General features: G+C 36.3%; 1 protein-coding gene and 1 long non-coding RNA gene across 6 annotated transcripts in view; one reads left to right on the forward strand and one right to left on the reverse strand.

Annotated features, from left to right (window-relative positions):
• The window catches only part of SIDT1 (SID1 transmembrane family member 1), a 214118-nt gene that overhangs the window by 27145 nt on the left and 165636 nt on the right, over positions 1–21337 (forward strand). For 3 of the 5 annotated variants that reach the window (XM_074214533.1, XM_074214534.1, XM_074214535.1), the window contains exon 1: positions 6633–7323. In XM_074214533.1, the coding sequence (XP_074070634.1) occupies positions 7087–7323 (237 nt within the window). In that variant the 5' untranslated portion in view covers positions 6633–7086. Of the gene's footprint in view, positions 1–6610; positions 7324–21337 lie in introns of those variants that run through there. The other 2 variants (XM_074214531.1, XM_074214532.1) reach the window with 2 other exon arrangements.
• LOC141507133 (uncharacterized) overlaps positions 1–21337 on the reverse strand; it is a 67628-nt gene that overhangs the window by 3309 nt on the left and 42982 nt on the right. Inside the window, exon 3 of the long non-coding RNA XR_012474084.1 lies at positions 1610–1751. This is a non-coding gene — a long non-coding RNA (uncharacterized LOC141507133). The remainder of the gene's footprint in view (positions 1–1609; positions 1752–21337) is intronic.

Consider the following 21337-nt stretch of genomic DNA (forward strand, 5'->3'; position numbering starts at 1 on the left):
GTGAGTGATTATAAATTATAAAAATAAAAGCAGTTAGGAAAAAATTAGCAAAAGGTCAAAGTAAACAAAATTAGCCCATCAACACTTCACAATGAGACTGGAAGGTAATAAATAGATAGAAGATGAAAAAGAACCACAAACAGTTTATAGGTTTCTCTTTTCTCATATAGCCCTGGATATGCTTATAGAGGAGGGAAAGATGTCATGGAAGAGGACCAATATAATTAAAGAACCAGGGGTGGCTAGGTGGTGCAGTGGATAGAGCACCAGCCCCAAATCCAGCCTCAGACACTTAATAATTACCTAGCTGTGTGTCCTTGGGCAAGTCACTTAACCCCATTTGTCTTGAGAAAAAAAAAGAACCAAAGAGCTAATTCAAGAGAACACTGTATACATTAACATCATTGTGAGATGGTCAGCAGTTCAGAGATCAAGGACAACCCTGAGAAACCTGCTATGGACAATGCCATCCAAATCCAGAGGAAAAAAAAAACAAACCCCAAATCTGAACAAAATCAAGTACATATAGATGAAGTGCATGTAAGAATCATCACATTCATGAGAAAAATCAAGACTGATTCTCAAGGAACCAAAGATTTGAGAAAAATATCTGAAACCTTATTAAGATACAAAAAAGGCTACAGGGAATAATAAAAAATGAAACCAATGTGAAAGGACATCCTTGATGACCGCAGTAAAAATAATAGATTGTCACATCTTTACCATTGTGCAATTGACTGGAAGGTGTAGGCAACACAAGATCCCACTTTGCTTATAGAAAAAACATTCAGTTGTATACAGAAAAAGTTCAGTATAAAAGCATTCTTCTAAGAAGATATCTCCCTTCTATCAAAAAGGAAAAAATGTATGATTTCTTGAAAATTCTAACAGAGATAAACTTTCTTGATGACTATCTAATATTACTATCAAATGCACAAAACAGGGAATTATATATATATATATATATATATATATATATATATATATATATCCAACAAAGTTATTTACTTAGTGTCTTGGAAAAATCCAAATTGAAAAGGGATTCCTTATAGAAGACAAGGTCCTTCAGATGGTCTTATTTGCATTATGACATTCTGCTGATTACATTAAGCAGCAGAACTTTGAGAAAAGAGCCCTCTGTTTGAGATCCATAACCAGTCAAAAGAGTTTTGCCCAATGAAAATCAAATAATGAAAAACTGTTTTTTGTCTAGTCTATGATATGCATCAGATTGTACAACCTATAAAACATTCATCAAAATATAAATGCCTTGTAAGAACAGTAAAGAGGTCAAGAATTGATCAGAAGAAGAGTAGGAAGTTGAATTGCCATTAAGAAATTTCAAAATTCTTTTAGGTATATCAAACTTTCCTCTGAAATAATGGCATCTTTTAAAAATACCAACATTCACATAAAAATAGAAAAAATTTTCACATGTTCAAAAGCATCTATAACAGCTCTTTTTATAATGGCAAAAATTGGAAATTGAGTGGGTGCCCATCAATTGGGGAATTACTAAACAAGTTATAATATATGAATGTTATATGCTACTATTGTTCTATCAGAAATCATGAGTGGTCAGACTTTAGAGAAGCATGGAAAGAATTACATGAACTGTTGCTGAATGAAGGGAATGGAACCAAGAGAACATTGTACATCATTATGAGATGATCAACTATGATGGATGTAGCTCCTCCCAGCAATTCAGAGATAAAGGACAACTGTGAGAGACCGGCTATGCCATCCACGTCCTAAGGGGAAAAAAACAACAGAGAATCTGATTGCATGTTATGTTCACTTTTTAAAAACTTCTCTTGGGATTTTCCTTCCTATTTTATGAGTTTTTTCCCCTTAGTTCTAATTCCTCATATACAAATGACTGATATGTAAAGTTATTAAACACAAATGTATTTGTACAACTTTTACCAGACGGTTTGCCACCATAGGGATGGGAAAGGGAAGGGAGGATGGTAGAAGAATGTGTAACTCATAAATGTGTATATGGATAGATGTTGAAAAACTACCAAAGCATGTAATTGAAAAAATAAAATAAAATTTCAACTAAAAAATCTAATATTCTTCTGGCATCATTGTATTGTATTGAGGCATAAACCACTATAATCTCTGAAGATTAGAAAAGGAGGACTATGAAATGGTAAATAGTGGATATGAGTAGGCTATGAAATATAAATAAGGAATTATGAAGGAGAAAAATAATAAAAGATGCCCTCAAAGCAGTGTATGATTGAAAACCAAAATGGGATGGTTACATGGGCTAGACAATCTTCTTAGTATCGTCATGATGCCAAGAAAAAGTGAAGACACCCTTAGCATATTGGGTAGATGCCCTGTGTTAAATTTAAGGGACTGTATATAGATATTTGGCTTATGAAAATCAGGTATGGTTAGGTTATGATTAGCATCGCTGGAGGAAATACTAGCTTTGTTAAGACCATGGAGGCAATTGCGTATTTGAGTGATCCTAATTAAGAATTGTTTTGACATTTTCAGTATTTTTTTACTCCTTGATTTCTGCATAAAATAATTGATATTCACTTTTATGCCTCTTATAGAACTGGAGGAAAAAGGAAGTAAATAAGTTTCTATGCCCTAATAACAAACTTTCCCTCAACTTAACTTAAGAATATTTACATTTAAAATCAGAAAATCCAATGCAATTTTGAAAATGGAATTTCAAAAAGAAAAACTCAATAGAGTAAAAATTGTGTAACTCCACTTACTATAAGAGCTTAACCAAGCTACATAAATCATGGATAGCAATAGTTTTTTTTCTGTAGATGAAATGATTGAAGGGATGTGCTTTTTCATCTGTTTCATATTATACAATAATATCTTCCATTAGTATATTGTAGCATTTTACATTGCTCTTTGTACTTTTGTAGTCATCATCGCATTTTCTCTTTACAGTATCCCCATTCCAAGTAGAGATGGTGAATAGCATTCCCATTTTAAAGGCTGTTATTTATCCAAAATAATATAATGATCAAGCTGGGCATAGAATCCAGATTTTAAAACTCCCATCCTAACATTGAAATGTGTCCTCTGCACAATGCACTATGTTAGACTGTTTTGGGAATCTGCCTGTGATTTCATTAATGTAGGGAATGTCCAGAGAGAGATTTTTCTCCATTAAAGTAAACTGGCAATTTCTGTTACATTTTGACTTTACAGAGTTTTCTGAAGCACTAAGATTTTAAGTGATTTAACAAGGGTCACACTCAACTGGTATTGCTAGAGGCAGGATTTGAATCCAGTCCTTCCAAACAGAGGCCAGCTCAGTTCAATAATGAGATGCCTCTTTCTGGGGATGAAGTGGCAGAGGGATAAAGTGGCAAAATATAGAACAATCCTGACTTAATGGAGCTTTCATTTTAGTAGAAATATACACTGTCTAATTTTTTTTAATATATGAGAAAAGGAAGTGAGCATTAATAACTAAATGACCTTGAATTGGAAGAGAACCCAGAGACCTCTAATACTCCTCTTTGATTTTACACATCAGAAATAGAGACCCAAGAAGTTAAGGGACTCGGTTCAGGGTTACACAGGTAAAATTATCTTCCTGTAGGAGATAGCACATGAAATAAGGCTAGTCTTGGTGTGCTTTCCACTATCCCATATTGCCTGATACATATCTTTCCTTTATCTCATACTACCTCATTTATATAATTTATACAGACTATAAGTATCATTTTCAATTGGAGCTCTCTTCCATTTGTTTCTAACATAATCAAATTTGATCAGATTCAGACCAAAAGAAAATTAAAAATGTGTTCATTTAAATTTTTTCAAACATAAATTCTTTTTTTCTATATAGTTTATTTTTTTTATTATTTTATTTTCAGGACAGCTAGGTGGCACAGCGGATAGAGCACCAACCCTGGAGTCAGGAGGATCTGAGTTCAAATCTGGCCCCAAACACTTAATAATTACCTAGCTGTGTGGCCTTGGGCAAGTCACTTAACCCCATTTACATTGCAAAAACCTAAAAAAATTATTTTCATTTTTTAAATTTATTTTGAGTTTTACAATTTTTCCACCAATCTCACTTCCCTCCCCCACCCCCCACTGAAGGCAGTTTGCTAGTCTTTACATCATTCCCATAGTATGCATTGATCTAAGTTGAAAGTGATGAGAAAGAAATCATATCCTTAAGAAGAACCATATAGTATGAGATATACCAAAATTACATAAGACAATTGTTTTAAAAAAAATTAAAGGTCATAGTCTTTGATCTTTGTTCAAACTCCACAATTCTTTCTCAGAATACAGATGGTATTCTCCGTCACAGATACCCCCAAATTGTGCCTGATTGTTGCCCTTTTGGTATGAGCAAGTCCATTAAGGTTGATCATCACTCCCATGTTGCTGCTTGGGGTGTAAAATGTTCTTCTGGTTCTGCTCATCTCCATTCAGCATCAGTTCCTGCAAATCCTTCCAGGCTTCCCTGAATTCCCATCCCTCCTGTGTTCTAATAGAACAATAGTATTCCATCACATACATATACCACAGTTTGTTTAGCCATTCCCCAGTTGATGGACATTCCCTCAGTTTCCATTTCTTTGCCACCACAAACAGAGCTGCTATGAACATTTTTATACAGGTGATATTTTTACCCTTTTTCATAATCTCTTCAGGGTATAGACGCAGTACTAGTATTACTGGATCAAACGGTATGCACATTTTTGTTACCTTTTGGGCATAATTCCAAATTGCTCTCCAGAAAGGTTGGATGAGTTCACAACTCCACCAACAATGTATTAGTGACCCTGATTTCCCACATTCCTTCCAACATTGATCATTGTCCTTTCTGGTCATATTGGTCAGTCTGAGAGGTGTAAGGTGGTACCTCAGAGATGTTTTAATTTGCATTTCTCTAATAATTAGTGATTTAGAGCAATTTTTGGTGACTATGGATTGCTTTGATTTCCTCATCTGTAAATTGTCTTTGCATATCCTTTGACCATTTGTCTATTGGGGAATGGCTTGGTTTTTTTTTTTAATTTGACTCAGTTCTCTGTATATTTTAGAGATGAATCCTTTGTCAGAAACACTAGTTGTAAAAATTGTTTCCCAATTTACTACATCAAATGGGGGTCACACAGCTAGTAATTCTTAATGAAATTATTCAACCCACAGAGTACTTGATTTGCACATTGCTATGTTTTTCAAAAGCAGAATGCTTTAATTAAAGCAAACTTTGCCTTGAAATTCAATTTCAAGTTGAATTCAAATCTGAGAAACGTCAGCCTGGTTATCCACAAATTTACAAGCATGTTACAGATTCCTGAAAATACTTAAGTGTTTGGAATTGCCTGACTTCCTTTAGCATTTTTAGCAGAATGCTCTCTTATGAGAGCTTGACAGAATAAGCAAATACTATGTGAAAATATGACTTTCATTGGTTACAAAACTAATTATTGATGTTCATCTGAATACAGTAGACTTATGGAAAAATAATGCTTTGGCTTTTAAAGGCTAGGGAACTTATCTAAGAATCCAGGCATTTTGAACAAAATTTTGTTTGTTTAGACTTTGTTTTGAATGACCTTACTGAATTTTCTTAACATTCTTCTAGAAAATACATACAATCTAAACCTCTTGGAATAATGTGTTCAATTTATATGATCAGATTAGTATTTACCAAGGGAGCTAATGAATTGGGGACTTTTGAAGAGGAATATTTTTGTGAGGTTCATTTCCATTCTGTATATAATAGCGGCCCTTCAAAGCTTCCTTTGTAAAAATTCACAGATACATATTTACAGGACCACATTCTAGAATTTCTAGTTTTTCATTACACTTATTTTTGCCAGGCAATGATTTCTGTCTCTTTAAAAAAAAAGTAAAATATAAACTATTAGAAGTTTCTCTTGGAGTTTTACAAGACATATTTGAATAGATGGGGCAAAGAATTATTCCTTTGGATAAATAGGATTGCTGCTTATTTGTCTTTGGTGTCTTCTAGAGCTAAACTTCAACTAGAATTCACAACTGTTCTCTTTATACATTTATTTTATTTTATTTTTTAAAGAAAGAGTTCATTTATTTTGAGTTTTACAATTTTCCCCCATTTCTTGCTTCCCTCCCCCCAACCCCTCACAGAAGGCATTCTGTTAGTGTTTACATTGGTTCCATACTACATTTATTTTAATAATTATACATATTCACATATATTTATGTGTGATGGGATATGACTTCTTGTGGAAGAAATAAAAGTGGGACAGGTATCTATAAGGAGACTTTTTTTTTTGGTGGGGCAACGGGATTAAGTGATTTTCCCAGGGTCACACAGCTAGTATCAAGTGTCTATATTCAAATTTGAACTCAGGTCTTCCTGATTCCACTCTATTCACTATGCCACCTTGACTTTCTTCAAGGAGAAAAGATTTTAGCTACTAATAGTTTTTAATAGGTTTCAGCCTAGGGAAAAAAAGTCAAACATTCTAGTTTGGGTTAGTATCTAGATTAGGTGCACAATCCCTCAGTTTAAATTGCTTAATATTCCTACTGCTAATTAGTTCTTCTCTTCCCTTCCCCACCCCTCTAGCGCCCCCCTCCCCCCATGAAGTCATAGATTGATCTTAAATAAGACTGAATTTCCTGCAGCAGACAACTAGATAGTTTGACACTCTGAACTTCGGGTGCATTCTCTTGAAGTTCCCAAGTGACAGAAAATCCACTTAATGGTGAGGGCTGGAAGGTTGGGGAGGAGGCAGGTGAAAGCAGAGGCGAAACCCTGGGGGAGTAGGTGAAGAATTCTTGTGGGTTTTAAAGTAGAGGACTAGGCTTTCTAGTCTAGGAAAAGAAGACATCCGTCGTCCCTGTTCCCTCCCACCTCCTACCCCTCATCCTGCGACCTCCCATCAAGACTAGATCAATATTTTATCCGACTATCTATCGCTAGCAGAGAAGTCAGCCGGTGCCCGGGCTGTACCGGGTGAAACATTAGTGGCTTTTTAAAAGGTTCTATAGTCTCCCCCTTTCCCCCCTTTTCTTTTTTAAATTCCAGCTACGCTCTAACTCCGAGGCTGCCAGTGAAGGAGACAGCGCTCGCTGCCCACCATGCGGGGCTCTGCGGGGCTCGCCCTGCTCTATGGACTGCCCTGGCTCCTGGCCGCAGCGCCCCAGCTGCCACGGCCCTACGGGGGGCAGCCAAGGGGCTTCTCCCGGGCTCGGAGCCGGAGCGGCGGCTCCCAGGACTCTGCCAGGGGAGCCGATTTTGATCGCGCCTACAGCGGGGTGGTGAACCTCAGCACCGAGGAGATCTACTCCTTCAATTACACCACCAAACCTGGGCAGGTAAGGAAGGGGGTGCTCCACTCCCGGTCTCTTGGGGACTCGCAAAACCTGAGAGCTTGGGGAAGGACAGTGCTGCATCTCCACAGCCCACAGACCCTGCAACTCATTTCCATTTTGGGGGTGAAGGGGTTGGGGGAGGGAGGTGGAGAGGAGAAGAATCAAAAGAAATCTTCCTTCCTTTTCCTTTCCCAACTGTGGATTTCCTGATCTATCAATATTCCACAGATGACCCATCAGAGCAGACGAGAAACTCTTCTGAACCTCCCTTCTTTTCCATGCCAGGTCACTGTCATTTTTTTTTTTTTTTTTTTTTTTTAGTGCTTTGCAGTATTCCCACGCTCCAGCTTTATGCTTTGATCTGGATCTCTGAGCCTTCCTACTCTGGGCATGTTTCTGGATAAAATCTCGATTTTTTTTTTCTTTTATTGAGGTAGCCACAGAGATGACATGCTAGGAACCTCATTTCATTTGTGGTTTATGGCTGGTACTGTTGCCATCAAGTCCTACTGATTTTCATTCCATGAGGGTAGATCTGCTGAAAATCAGAATTGAAAATCAGTGTGAGAATAGTGGAAGTAGCAGAACCCATGGAGCTGCATGTCATAGTGAGAATAGCCTTGGATTTGGGGAATCAGGCAATCTGTGGTCATTTCTTGGCTCTGTCATTTACTAGCTCTGTGACCTTAGGCAAGTCACTTAAACTATGAAGCTTTGGTACTATATATGTAAAAAGGGAATCACAAAAACCTTACCTTTATCTAGAATGGTTGTGTAATTCCTATCAAATAGCATCAATAAAAGTACTCCGTGGTCTTAACAATGATATGTAAATATATACCTGTTATTCCTGTTTTCAGATATTATTGTCATATTTCTTTATGTTTCAGAAACATTAGCAGATTTAATTTTTTGAAAAAATGGGATCATAGACGACTAATTGATGTTCTAAGGAGTAAATGGTGACTGATAAATTGATGAAAATTGCAAATCCATTGCTGGAATAGCTAATGAGCAAGTTGTTTCTTTAAGGGGGAAAACATACCAGTAGCAAGTCTATTCCTTAACTGTTGATATACTTGTATAATGTAATAAAATGTATTAGAGTTAGGTTCACCTCTGATGAGAAACCCTTTGGGGACAAAGGAAAAAGAATATTCTTTTAATATACTCCCCTCCTCTGGTCAATGAGGACAGTGCTGATGCTATTAGCATATTTCCTTTCACATGTACTGTGTACAAAAGCTTAGAGTTAACTACCTTTGAATGTTGGTATTAGAAGACAACATTACTACAGAATTACAGTGATGATCCCTGACCTAGGCTGGCTCAGCCCTAGTTACATTGCACATAAGGTTTGTGAAGTGAGGAAACAGAGCCATTCAGTCAGGAAAGGAGCAGTTGAAATTCCCATTCCCTAATCTCACATAACTTCATACTTTTTAATGTGGGGGTTACATTAATTGGCTTCCCTTCACCCTGATCATGAAAGATAGTGCAATTGCAGTTTGAAACAGAGATAGGCTTGAAAACAATTCTCTTCTTTCAAGTGCATTTTCAATTCTCTACTACTCACTGGTACATGATACAAAGCAAAGAATTTTTAATGTATAATTGTCTTAAGAAATAGGTTTAAATTAATAAAAATATAGACTTGTCCTAATTTAAAAGAGTAGAGAGTTAATAGTCTTAATACTACTTGATTTTTTGGGGGGACAGTTGTAGCTCACTGAAGCAGTGTGTTGCTTAGAGCAGGTGATTTAAGAGTCAAAAGATCTGGGTACAAGAGCTTAGGCCTGCTGCAACATTTGTATAAGCAAGGGAAAAATCACTGAACCTCATTGAATCTCAGTTTTGTGGTCTAAAAGATGAGAGGATGAGACTAGAACTTTTCTAGTTCTATTGTTCTATACATAAATATTGTTATTTTTATGTTATCTAAAACAAAATTTCATTTTCTCTCTATTTTTGTACCCACACTTTCTTCTTATACAGAAGGAGAAAAGAAAGGAGCTTTTCTTCTCCCTATTTGTTTATAACCATGTGAAGGTAGGAAGATAATTCTGAGAATTGTTTCTTCAGTTTTTTCTAATGTATCTTCCACACAAAAACATCACCTGAGAGATACATTCAGTTAAGCCTGTGTTGCCCTTTTTAGGCAAATCCAGGATCAAAGGTCCTTATGATGTGCAAAATCTTTAGCAACATCAACAGATATAGTGAGTAAAATAAGGAATTGGGGAGAATAGTGATTGTTTTGGTCAAGTTAGAGAGTAACAGGGGCTCATTTTCTGAGATCTACTTTAAAGGGACAAAGATTTATTAGGATGTTCCATGCTTCTGAGACAAAATCAAAGCTGATATTGGCAGCCACCAGGGGATGTCTGTCTGGAATGGAGAATATAGGATAAAATCTATTAACATGTTGAAAATAACTAGGTTAGGAGGGACCAACTGGTGAAAATAGGAGGCAGATATTTGTATTTGATCTGGCGATAGGAAGTGTCTAAGATGAAAATCTAACCATTGTACCAAAGAGTTTCTCTCCCTTAGAGAGAATTAAGTATCAGAGTTACCAGTTATTCCACATAGGTTTTTAAGCTTGAGATGTATCATTGGATTTTACAAAAATCTTGGGGGAGGGAGGAGGGTGAATGATGATCCTGAGAGAATCTGTACAGTGATTGGAGAACATGAGAATTTAAAAGGGTTGTCATAAGCCTTTGTCATAAATCATAAGGGTTCTCTATTGCTTTTCCTTTGGTGGTCCAGTATTTAATAGTATTTAATACACAGGATTACAAAGGAAACAAAAGATTAGTGAAAATAATTAACTTAGACTTCAACATCAAAGCTTTACCAGAGTCAAGAGATCACAAGAAGAATGAGATGAGGGTAGGAGAAGCTGCTAAAGTGGGACCCAGAAGAAGCTGCACAAGGGATCAGATGAATGAATTTAGTGGAGAAAAAGTGACAAATTTCTGTGAGGAAGAGGTTATACATTAGTCCCAGGGAAGAGGGAAAATGAGGATTTTTCAAAGAAGAGAAGGTATGAGGAGCAGGGAAAGGAAGAGTACCTTAGACTAGAGAGGTTAACTAGGAAAAGCATCAAATTTAGAATCAAGAATCATGGACTTGGATTTAAGACCCACTTCAACTACTTGAAGTACTTGATTTATATGATCTTGAGTAAACTCCTTTATCTTTCCCAGGCTTTTATTTCTTCATTATAACCTTTTCAATAGCAACAATGTGGTGCTTTAAGGTTTGCTAAGCACTTTACATATTTTATCTGCTTCTCACCTGGGAAGAAAATGTTATTATTCTTTTCATACACGAGGAAGTTAAAGTAGAAAACAATTGTAACAACAGAGCTTGTGTCTGCAGCAGAATTTGAACTTGGATCTTTCTGACTACAAATGTAGCACTCTATCACTGTACTACCAAGCTGCCTGATCTCTAAGTTTCTTTTGAGTTCTAAATTCTATGATTCTATGATCTTAGAAAATATTTGATTCAACCCCTTCATTTTACAGATGAAGAAACTAAGGTCCAAAGAGGAGGAGTGATTTGCTTGAGGTTAAACAATCAGTTAATTACCTCACTGGGTAACAGAATCTATACTTTCTAATTTCCCATTAGTGCTCTTTTCCTTATTCCACCCCCACCCTTGAAAATATTTTTGATATTGTTTATCTATTTAATATATCTACCTTTCAGTAAGGTATATTTCACAATAACTTGAAAATAATGGGTAACTTTTTAAAAACTTTAGCCTTTATTTTATCTAAGGTCTAAAATATATGTTTAGATCTGGTAAAGTCAGTTTCCTGAGGCCAAATTTTATACTTTCCATTCAGTCCTTAATAACAGAATTGGAATATATTTAGTCAAATTATATTTGCAACCCATAGGCCAACTGAGGATCCTGATCTCTCTCTTCTGACTCTTTTCTGGATCTAAACTTAGGACTTCCCTCCAGTAAAAAAACCTTCATGTTCATGTTTGTCTCATTCAGGAGGATCATTCAGATCCTGGAAATGTTTGAATTTGACTTCTTCCAAACTCTAGCCTTCTAATATTTAGTCCTGGTTTCTACTCTTGCCCTGACCCACCTATTCAAGAAGCAGTCTACCATCTATTTGAAGATGGGATCAATTTAATACAAGGTATATAAAGAACAGAAATGGAACTTACATCTAGCCCTTTCAGCAAAGGAATAGGGTCATTCCTTTCCTCCTTTATCCGGAGGATCAATACTTATTCTACAATCACAAATTCATAAACCCAATTGAGGGAATCCCAATAGTGTATGTGAAAATTGGAGATCATGGTAAAGGCAGCACCCATCACCTCTACCAAAGGATCCTGCTTTTTTTATGGATTCTTTTCTACATCTTCAAAGTGAGCACAGTACCTTCAGAAGGCTTCATTTCTGCTTCTCAACTTAAATAAATAAACATTTACTAAACACGGATTACATGTCAGCTAGAAATACAAAGAAAGGTAAAGGGTGTTTGCCCTCAAGGAGTTCCCAATCTAATTGAGAAAATAAAATACAGACAACCATACTTTACTGCTGTTCATTCATTTCAGTTGTATCTGAAATGTGACCCTATTTGGGTTTTCTTGGCAAAGACACAGAGTGATTTCTATTTACTTCTTCAGCTCATTTTACAGAAGAGGAAACAGAGGCAAACAGAATTAAAAGATTTGCCCAGAATCACAGAGCGTTTGAGGCAAACAAGTTATAAACAGGATAAACCACCACCACCACCACCACCACCACCACCACCACTACTACTACTACTATTACTACTACTACTACTACTACTACTACTACAACTACTAGTAGCTAACATTTATATAATGCTTAGTCTGTACTAGACACTGCTAAATCTCATTTTATCTTCATAACAACCCTGTTAACTAAGTTCTGTTATTAACGGATGAGTATATTAAGTGATTTGCCCAGGATCACACAGCTAGTAAGCATATGAGACTAGATTTAATTTCAGGTCTTCCTGACTATAGGCCCAGGACTCTATCCAATGTACTATTTTATTATATTATGTGATTATAATAATTATAATAATAGCAAGTCTTTATATAGTGCTTTAAAGTTTTCAAAACATTAAGGTAGGACTAAGAATGACTTCTTAGGGCTAAGAATGACTGGTACCAAGTAAGGAAGGAAGCCTCTGAAGACTTTTCAAATTCTCCTCCAAACAACTAGAAAACTACCTCAGAATTAATCTAACATCAGGGAAGCAGCTTTCCAGCTTGGCAGGAAAGGTCTGTCTCACTGGGGATGGGAGGAAATTGAGGTCCAAGAGCAGTAGCTGCTGCCAGCCTCATAGCAGGAGGACTGCAACAAGGCTCAAGTTGGGATACTATACCAGCAAGGCCCTGCCCTCATGGAAACCAGATCCCCTGGGCAAATGAGCAGTTTATGCAGTGCAGCCTGGTCCCACCCCAGCAGTCCCACACCCAGCACAGGCCAATAGTGAGGCTTTGACCCCATTGCTGAGCAAAAATGAATCTCCCTAGGATTGGCCAGCAGGAAAATCTTGCCCCTGGGGCCTGTCAGCAGGCCCTGTTTCCATAGCAGCTCAGTAGCAGGGCCCCACCTGTGGGGCAGACTAGCCACATATTTTTGCTGGGGTGAGCCTCCAGTACCACTCTGTTTATAATAGCAAGCCAGAAGCTAAACTCCACACCCAGGAGAGACCAATAGGGAGGCCCCAGCCCTGACTACAAACCAGAAGGAAAGTCAACCCTTTAGAGAAGGCAAGTAGCTAAGCTCAGTGAAAGCCAACAGTAAAACCCAGAACCCCAGCACAAAAAGCTGTAGGACCAGAGCCCAAATCTAACATAAAAACACCAAAATCACAAAAAAAAAAAGGCAGGAAAAAAAAGCAAAACCCCAAAAAACATCATGACTATAGAAAGTTACTATGGTGATAGGGAGGATCATGGCATAAATTTAGAAGAAGACAATAATGTCAAAATGGCTACATGTAAACCTCAAAGAAAAATGTAGTTTGGTCACAGGCCCAAAAAGAATTCTTAGAAGAGCTTTAAAAGGATTTTAAAGGGCAAATTAGAGACATAGAAGAGAAACTGGGAAAAAGAAATGAAAATAATACAAGAGAGTCATGAAAAAAGTTGAGAGAAAAGATATACAAGAATTTACTGAGGAAAATAACTCCCTAAAAAAATAGAACTGGCCAAATGGAAAGGAAGTACAAAAATTTACTGAAAAAAATAATTTCTTAAAAATTGAATTTAGGGGCAGCTAGGTGGCACAGTGGATAGAGTACAAGCCCTGGAGTCAGGAGTACCTGAGTTCAAATCTGACCTCAGACTCTTTTTTTTTTAAGGTTTGACCTCAGACTCTTAATAATTACCTAGCTGTGTGGCCTTGGGCAAGCCACTTAGCCCCATTGCCTTGCAAAAATCTAAAAAAAAAATTGAATTAAACAAATGGAAGCTAATGACTATGAGACATCAAGATATGATAAAACAAAATCAAAAAGTAAAAATAACAGAAGAAAATGTGAAATTTCTCATAAGAAAAGCAACTGACTTAGAAAGTAGAACCAGGAAAACTAATATAGGCATTATTGGATTACTTGAAAGCCATGATCAAAAAAAAAAGCCTAGACAACATCTTTCAAGAAATTATTAAAGAAAACTGCCCTGATATATTAGAATCAGAGACAAAATAGAAATTGGAAGAATTCCCTGAAAGAGATTGAAAAATGAAAATTTCTAAGCATATCACAGCCAAATTCCAGATCTCACAGATCAAGGCAAAAGAATTTCCAGCTAAAAAGAAACAATTCAAATATCAACAGTCCAGAATTGAATGGCATTTTTCAGCTTCCTCATTAAAGAATTAGTGGGGGGGGGGGGGGCAGCTAGGTGGTGCAGTGGATAAAGCGTTGGCCTGGAGTCAGGAGTACTTGAGTTCAAATCCGGCCTCAGACAATTAATGATTACCTAGCTGTGTGTCCTTGGGCAAGCCACTTAACCCCATTGCCTAGCAAAAACTAAAACAAACAAACAAACAAAAAAAACAAGAATTATCAGTCAGAAGACAATATATGGGAAAGGAAGCATTAGGATTACAATAAAGAATCACCTACTCAGCAAAATTGAATATACTCTTTCAGGGGAAAAAAACAGATATTTAATGAAATAGAAGACTTTGAATATTTCTAATTAAAAGACCAAAACTACATAAAAAAAATTTGACCTACAAATAAAGGAAAAATAAAAAGATAAAAAAATAATAATGACAAAATAAATATTAATACTTGCTCATTGATTTGTGATATAGATATGTAATTTCTGTATGATTCCATCATTTCCATAGATTAAAACAGTTGAATTTACATATTTTAGTCTCAAATATGGGGAAAGATGCCAGGGGAGGCAGTAGTGAGCTATGCCCCATCTCAGATTGTGCAATCCTTCACTGTGTTGAGCATGTACACTAAGCATGTACCTGTTGCTATTTCTCTGTATGTCATCAGTATAATATCTGTAAACCCTTTTACTATATATGCTCATTTTTTCCTAGTCTAGATGATATATTTCACATATGTGTATATAAGATATTTTAATATTGTTGATCTTGATTCTAACCACCCAGAAAAACCAATGAGACAGTCAGTACATCTGCATCCCTGAAAGGAGCATACATTTGCTAACCTCTACTAGGATCAAACAGTGCAAATCCTGACTTTGATACTATTTGTGCCACCCCAGTCATGGGCACCACTGTTTGTCACTGAAATAATGAAGATCTGTGAATGACTTAGACTCAGCAATGCAATGATCCAAGACAGTTCCAAAGGACTAATAATGAAGAAGACTATCCATTTTCAGTGAAAGAATTGATATTAGTTGATTCCAAATTGAAGCATACTATTTTTCACTTTTCTTTCTTTCACTTTTTTCTTTTATTCAAGTCTGCTTGTACAAAATAATTAATATGGAAATGTTTTACCTAATTTCACATGTATAACCCATATTCAATTGCTTCATATCTCAGGGAGGGGAGGAAGATGTCTGAAAATGTTAAAAAAAAAAAAAAAAAGAATGGTTTCTTAGAGAAAGTGGAATTTTTTTGCTTTTAAAATTTTTAGTACTTTATTTTCACCCAATTACATGTAAAAACAATTTCCTAACATTTTTTTTAAACTTTGAGTTCCAAATTCTCTCTCTTCCTCTCTTCCCCTTCCCCCTCCCTGAAATGGTAAGAAATCAGATATAGGGTGTATATATATAAGGGTAAGAAATCAGATATAGGGTATATATGTGTAGTCAAGCAAAACATATTTCCATATTATGTTGTGAAAAAATAGACCAAAAATACCACCCAATTTCAAAAAAATAAAGTAAAAATGTATACTTCAAACTGTATTCATCCAACATTAGGATAGGGTAGCATTTTTCATTATAAGCCCCAAAGAGTTTTCTTGTATCATAGTATTGTTGAGGATAGCTAAATTCATTTTCATCTTATCTTACAATATTGCTATGACTTTGAACTTAGTACATTTCACTTTGTATCAGTGTATGTGAGCCTTTCCAGGTTTTTCTGAGAGAATCCTGCTCATTATTTCTTATAGCACAATAGTATTCCATCACAATCACATAGCACAATATGTTTAGCCATTCCTTAATTGATTTGCCAAATTTCATAGATTGTCACCAGAAAAGAACTACTATAAATATTTTCATACATATAGGTCCTTTTCCTTTTCCTATTTTTAATCTTATTTGAATACAGACCTAAAAGTGGTATAGATCGAAGAATATATATGGTTTTACTGCCCTTTGGGCATTATTCCAAATTGCTGTAGAACATATATGTCTAGTTCAAAGGCCACATAAAACCTTCAAAGCCCATTTACGAAACCTTCTTACATTTTTATTATATTAATTGGTAATATATGTTATACTGTAGTCATAAATAAATATTAAATTCTATATGCATCCCTTGACAAGTTTTTGTTGAATGATGCAACCCAAAAGGATAAAAGGTTAGATGCCCATGCTCCAGAGAATAGTTAAATCATTTTACATCTCTACCAACAGTGCATTAACGTCTCACTTTATCTACATCCCTTCCAGCATTTCTTATTTTCCTTTTTTGTTCTATTAGCAGTATAATAGGTATGAAGCAGGACCTCAGAATTGTTGTAATTTGCATTTCTCCAATCAAGAGTGATTTAGAGCATTTTTTCATATGATTGTAGATAGCTTAGATTTTTCATCTGAAAACCATTCATATCTTTTGATCATTTATCAGTTGTGGAACAGCTCATCTTTATACATTTGACTTCATTCTCATTTGGGAAATGAGATCTTTATTAGAGAAAGTTGCTTCAAAATTTTTTTCACAGTTAAAATTGCTAAATGTATTTCCCTTCCCCATTTATTCTATTCTCTCTCTCCTTTCACTCTATCCATCCTCAAAAGAGTTTTGCTTCTGACTATCGCCTCCCCCAATCTACCCTCCCTTTTATCACCAATCCCTTCTCTTACAACTTACTACCTGTCCTTTAATTAAAAAAAGAGGACCACACCAACTAACCAATTAATCGGTGGTGTGAGTCACACAGTTATTATTGCCTTTACCAGAATTGTTCTACTTCCTGGCCTGATATAATAGTACCATTGAGGATGGTCTGGCTGCTATGAGAGTCTCTTGGCCTTAAATTTGCTTCACTTCCCTCCCTTATCAGCAAGGTACCTCAATGCATCATCAATGCCGGGCAAACACCATCCTGTGACACAAGCAAGCTATCCCTGTGGTAACTTTTCTGACTTCCTACTTGAAACCCCCAAAGATCAGAAATATTCCTCTTATTTTCTTGTAGGGGAAGACATATTTAAGTATTCAAGTGAGTGTGTATATTATTCCCTCTTTGAGCCCATTGTGATGAGAATAAAGTTCACTCATTCCCCCTCACTTCTCATCCACTGTAAAAACTTTTTCTTACCTCTTATACAAAATAATTTACCCCATTCTACCTCTCCCTTTCCTTCCTCTTCTCCCAGTGTATTCCTCTTTCTCACCTATTAATTTTATTTCTTTTTAGATATCATCCCTTCATATTCAAGTACACCCTGTGCCCACTGTCTCTCTCTCTCTCTCTCTCTCTCTCTCTCTCTCTCTCTATATATATATATATATATATATATATATATATATATACATATATGTTTTCCAAGAAGGCAGAATTTTATCTAAGACTTAAAGGGAGAGAATTCTAGCAGTAGGAGACTGCCAGTGATAATGCCCAAAGTTAGAAAGTGGATTATCTTGTTTGAGGAACAGCAGGGAGGCAAGTGTGTTTGGATAGAGAAATACATAGAAGAGAGTGAAGTATAACAAGATTAGAAAGGTAAGAAGAGACTAGGTTATAAAAGGCTTTAAAAGCCAAATAGATTTTTCTATTGATCTTGGAGGTGAGAGGGGAGCCACTGGAACTAATTGAGTAAGGGTGGATGCTGTCTGTGACATGGTCAGATATGCACTTTAGATTAAGGAAGAAAGAGATTAAGAGAAGATAGTGTAGGGATGAACTGGTTCATCCCTAGGGGCCAAGATGGCATTGGGAGGAAAGTATAGTCAGTGCAGGGATGGGGGCCTGAAAAGAACAGAGGGATTAGTAATTGTGGTGAGGATAAAGAACAGAGATGGGGATCACAAGGTAGAGGGGAAAGATGGAATGATGAAAAATTATAATCAGATAAAGGAATTTCACAGTTCACAAACATGAAAGTAGAACCCTCTTAAGTGATTAGCAAGATCAAGAGAAGGAATAGGTCATGGGACATGTGTCAGCTGAGGAGTTGGGTCATTGGGGTGTTTGAGAGAATATATGTCAATATATAACAGCAAGATTTGGAGGGGCCTTAAGGAGAGAAAAATAATGAACCAGGTCTTGAACTCATCAAGGAAAAAAAAGAGAATGTAGATAATAGCTACCAGAATCTTGATTTTGTGATAAATATGGATTGAATGAATCTCCAAGAAGTTACTGAGTTTTGGTGAGAGAGACTGCAAGTTAAGAGGGAGAAGCATGAAAGCCCTATGCCCTAGATATGAGTAAAATTACAATTAGAGCTGGAAAGAATAGCCAGGAATAGTGTGTCATTAAACAAGAGGGAGTTAAGTCTGAATGATCAGCAGAAATGAAAGAAGTGAGAAAGGAAAAGATTTAATATAGGAAACAAGTTTATTACTTATGGAGTAACTATTCAGAAGCAAAGTGGAATAGGTGGTTAGATTCTGAGTCAGATGGTGACAGGGTGGGGTTGAAAAGAGTGGGAACAAGGGACTAGGCAGTGGGGAGGTCAGAAAATGGTCAGAATCAGGACATCTAAGTGGCACAGTGGATAGAGCACTGGCCCTGGAGTCAGGAAGATGAGAGTTCAAATTTGACCTCAGACACTTAATAATTACCTAGCTATGTACCTTGGGCAAGAAACTTAACCCCATTGCCTTGCAAAAAAACAAAACAAAACAAAACAAGAAAATGGTCAGAATCACTGGGAAAAGAAGCATAATGGCAAAAAGCAGGTTAGAACCATATGCTAAGCAATGCAGAATGGGTTCAGGCAAATTATCCTCCTGCTCATGGCACAGGAAGCAGGTATGGAGGTCTTGTAGACTGCAGAGTGACCCAGGAGTGGAGAGTGAGTGGTGAGGCTGAGCTTCTCATGCTATGGACATTCCAGGCTGGTATTCACAAACCATTGAATTGGCCTCAGGATGGAGTCATACTGGCTCAGGTTCCTTGTTGTTTAGAGAGTTATGTGTTCATGTTAACCAAGCAGTTTGGTGTTTCTAATCACTGCCATGGTCCCACAAACTCCCAGTTCATTCTGTCATGTTTCTTTTCCTGCACATAAAGATAGCAGTAAAAGCATGAAAAGGAAGGATTTTCAGAGAGAACTTGGCTCTCTTCATAATGCCCTGAATCTTTTGCCATTGTTGCTTGTCTACTCTACATATCAGGAATTCAAAAATACTGTGAATATAAGTTCATTTCTCTGCTCTCAATTATGGCAGGAGTGCTTAATCTTTTCTGTGTTTCAGACCCTTTTGAAAGTCTAAGGGAACCTAGGAACTCCTCAGAGTCATGTGTTTTGCCTATTTTCATAACTGAAGAAAATGCCAAATTTAAGCTAAGCCTTCATGAAAATTAAAGAATTAATTTTTTCCTATCCTAATTCATTGATTCCCTGAAATCTATTCATGAACACTTGGAGGTCTGTGGACCCCAGTTTAAGAATTTCTGATTTGGAAAATGTATATTCCTTGACTAGAGGGAAGGGGGATTAAATTTTTCTCCCCCATCCCCAATTCATGTTTTAGAGTTGATCTTGTTTTTGTTTTAGGAGAGAGTCACTCTACCTTGATTAATATGGGGGGGTACTACTAGCTACAATAATTTTCTGTTATTCTGGTATATCAAAATATCAGAGGAATAAAGGTTTGAATGGTTGGGGCAGCTAGGTGGTGCAGTAGATAGAGCCAGGAGTACCTGAGTTCAAATCTGGCCTCAGACACTTAATAATTACCTAACTGTGGCCTTGGGCAAATCACTTAACCCCATTTGCCTTGCAAAAACCTAAAAAAAAAAAAATCAGAGGCCTATATGGGGATAGTCCTAATACAATTGAAAAAAAGTTTATTATTTGTGACCTATGATCACCTCCAAAGTGGGCTACAAATCTTATCTAAAACTTCCCATACCCACAAAAAGGTTGTGCATAATGGAAAAAAAGAAGACATATCTTTAAAGAGTTGTTCTCTCTGGGATTACATATATTCCTTGATTCTCACGTAAGATAGTCAAACTCATTATCTTATTTGCTATACATAAGCTCTTTGGTGAGTATTATCATTTTTTAAAGGTTCTTTGTCCATTATTGAAAATATAAATTATTTATAGATAGCTCTGGAGTCAAGAGGAGTCATCTTCCTGAGTTGAAATCTGGCCTCAGATACTTAATAGCAATATAATAGTGGACAAGTCACTTACCCTGTTTGCCTCAGTTTTCTCATCTATAAAATAAGCTGGAGAAATAGCAAACTATTCCAGTGTCTTTGCCAAGAAAACTCCAAATGGGATCACAAATAGTCAAACATGATTGAACAAGAACTAAATAGAAGAGTTGTAAGAAAAGAAGACTGTTTTGTTGGGATTTGTTTTTATTGGAGAAAACATTAATGAAAATAGTAAAGCTGAGATTGACTTTAGAATCTCATTTGCATCATTATCATTATCTTTTTTATAAATGAGGATCCACTGTGGGCCATATGTAATACAGCGGCATTCTACATACAAAGAACAACCCTAATACTTTGAGAATTTCCTACTTCCCCTGAGACTTAACTCTCTCTTATTAAAATGATTCTTTTAGCTTCATAATAGTATCTGTCCATCCTAACTGTGAAAATAAGAAAATTCATCTTTTAAGCAGAGAATCATCTGGTGACAAAAGAAGAAAGAAAAAGAAAAAGAATACTCATATAATTTTCAGTCAAGATCATTATGATTCTGCAAACATCTATTATGGAGCTACACTGGATAAATATTGAACCAATGCTGTGGTTTAGCCAGACTGGTCTTGTTGATCCTCATAGACAACAGATCCCATCCCATTGTCATTGCTATAAAGAGCCATTTTCTCAGTGTGAACACAGATAGATATTAATACCAGGTAATCTGAGAAGGGAGAAAGCTCTTGCCAATGGATGGTTCTAGAGACCTTCATAGAAGAGGTGAATGGCACCTTGAAGAAAGGCTTCTCTTCTAGGAAGAACGTGTTTTAAGCACAATAAATGACTAGACATGAAATTTGAGTTCATAAAGCAGTTAGTATTGCAGTTTGGTGAAAACAATATGTGATGGGAAATAAAGCAAAAATGTCTTAAAAGGTAGATTGTTGCCAGAATGTGGAAGACTTTAAATCTCAAACTGAA

This window comes from Macrotis lagotis, chromosome 1 (genome assembly GCF_037893015.1).
Source record: "Macrotis lagotis isolate mMagLag1 chromosome 1, bilby.v1.9.chrom.fasta, whole genome shotgun sequence".
NCBI lineage: Eukaryota > Metazoa > Chordata > Mammalia > Peramelemorphia > Peramelidae > Macrotis > Macrotis lagotis.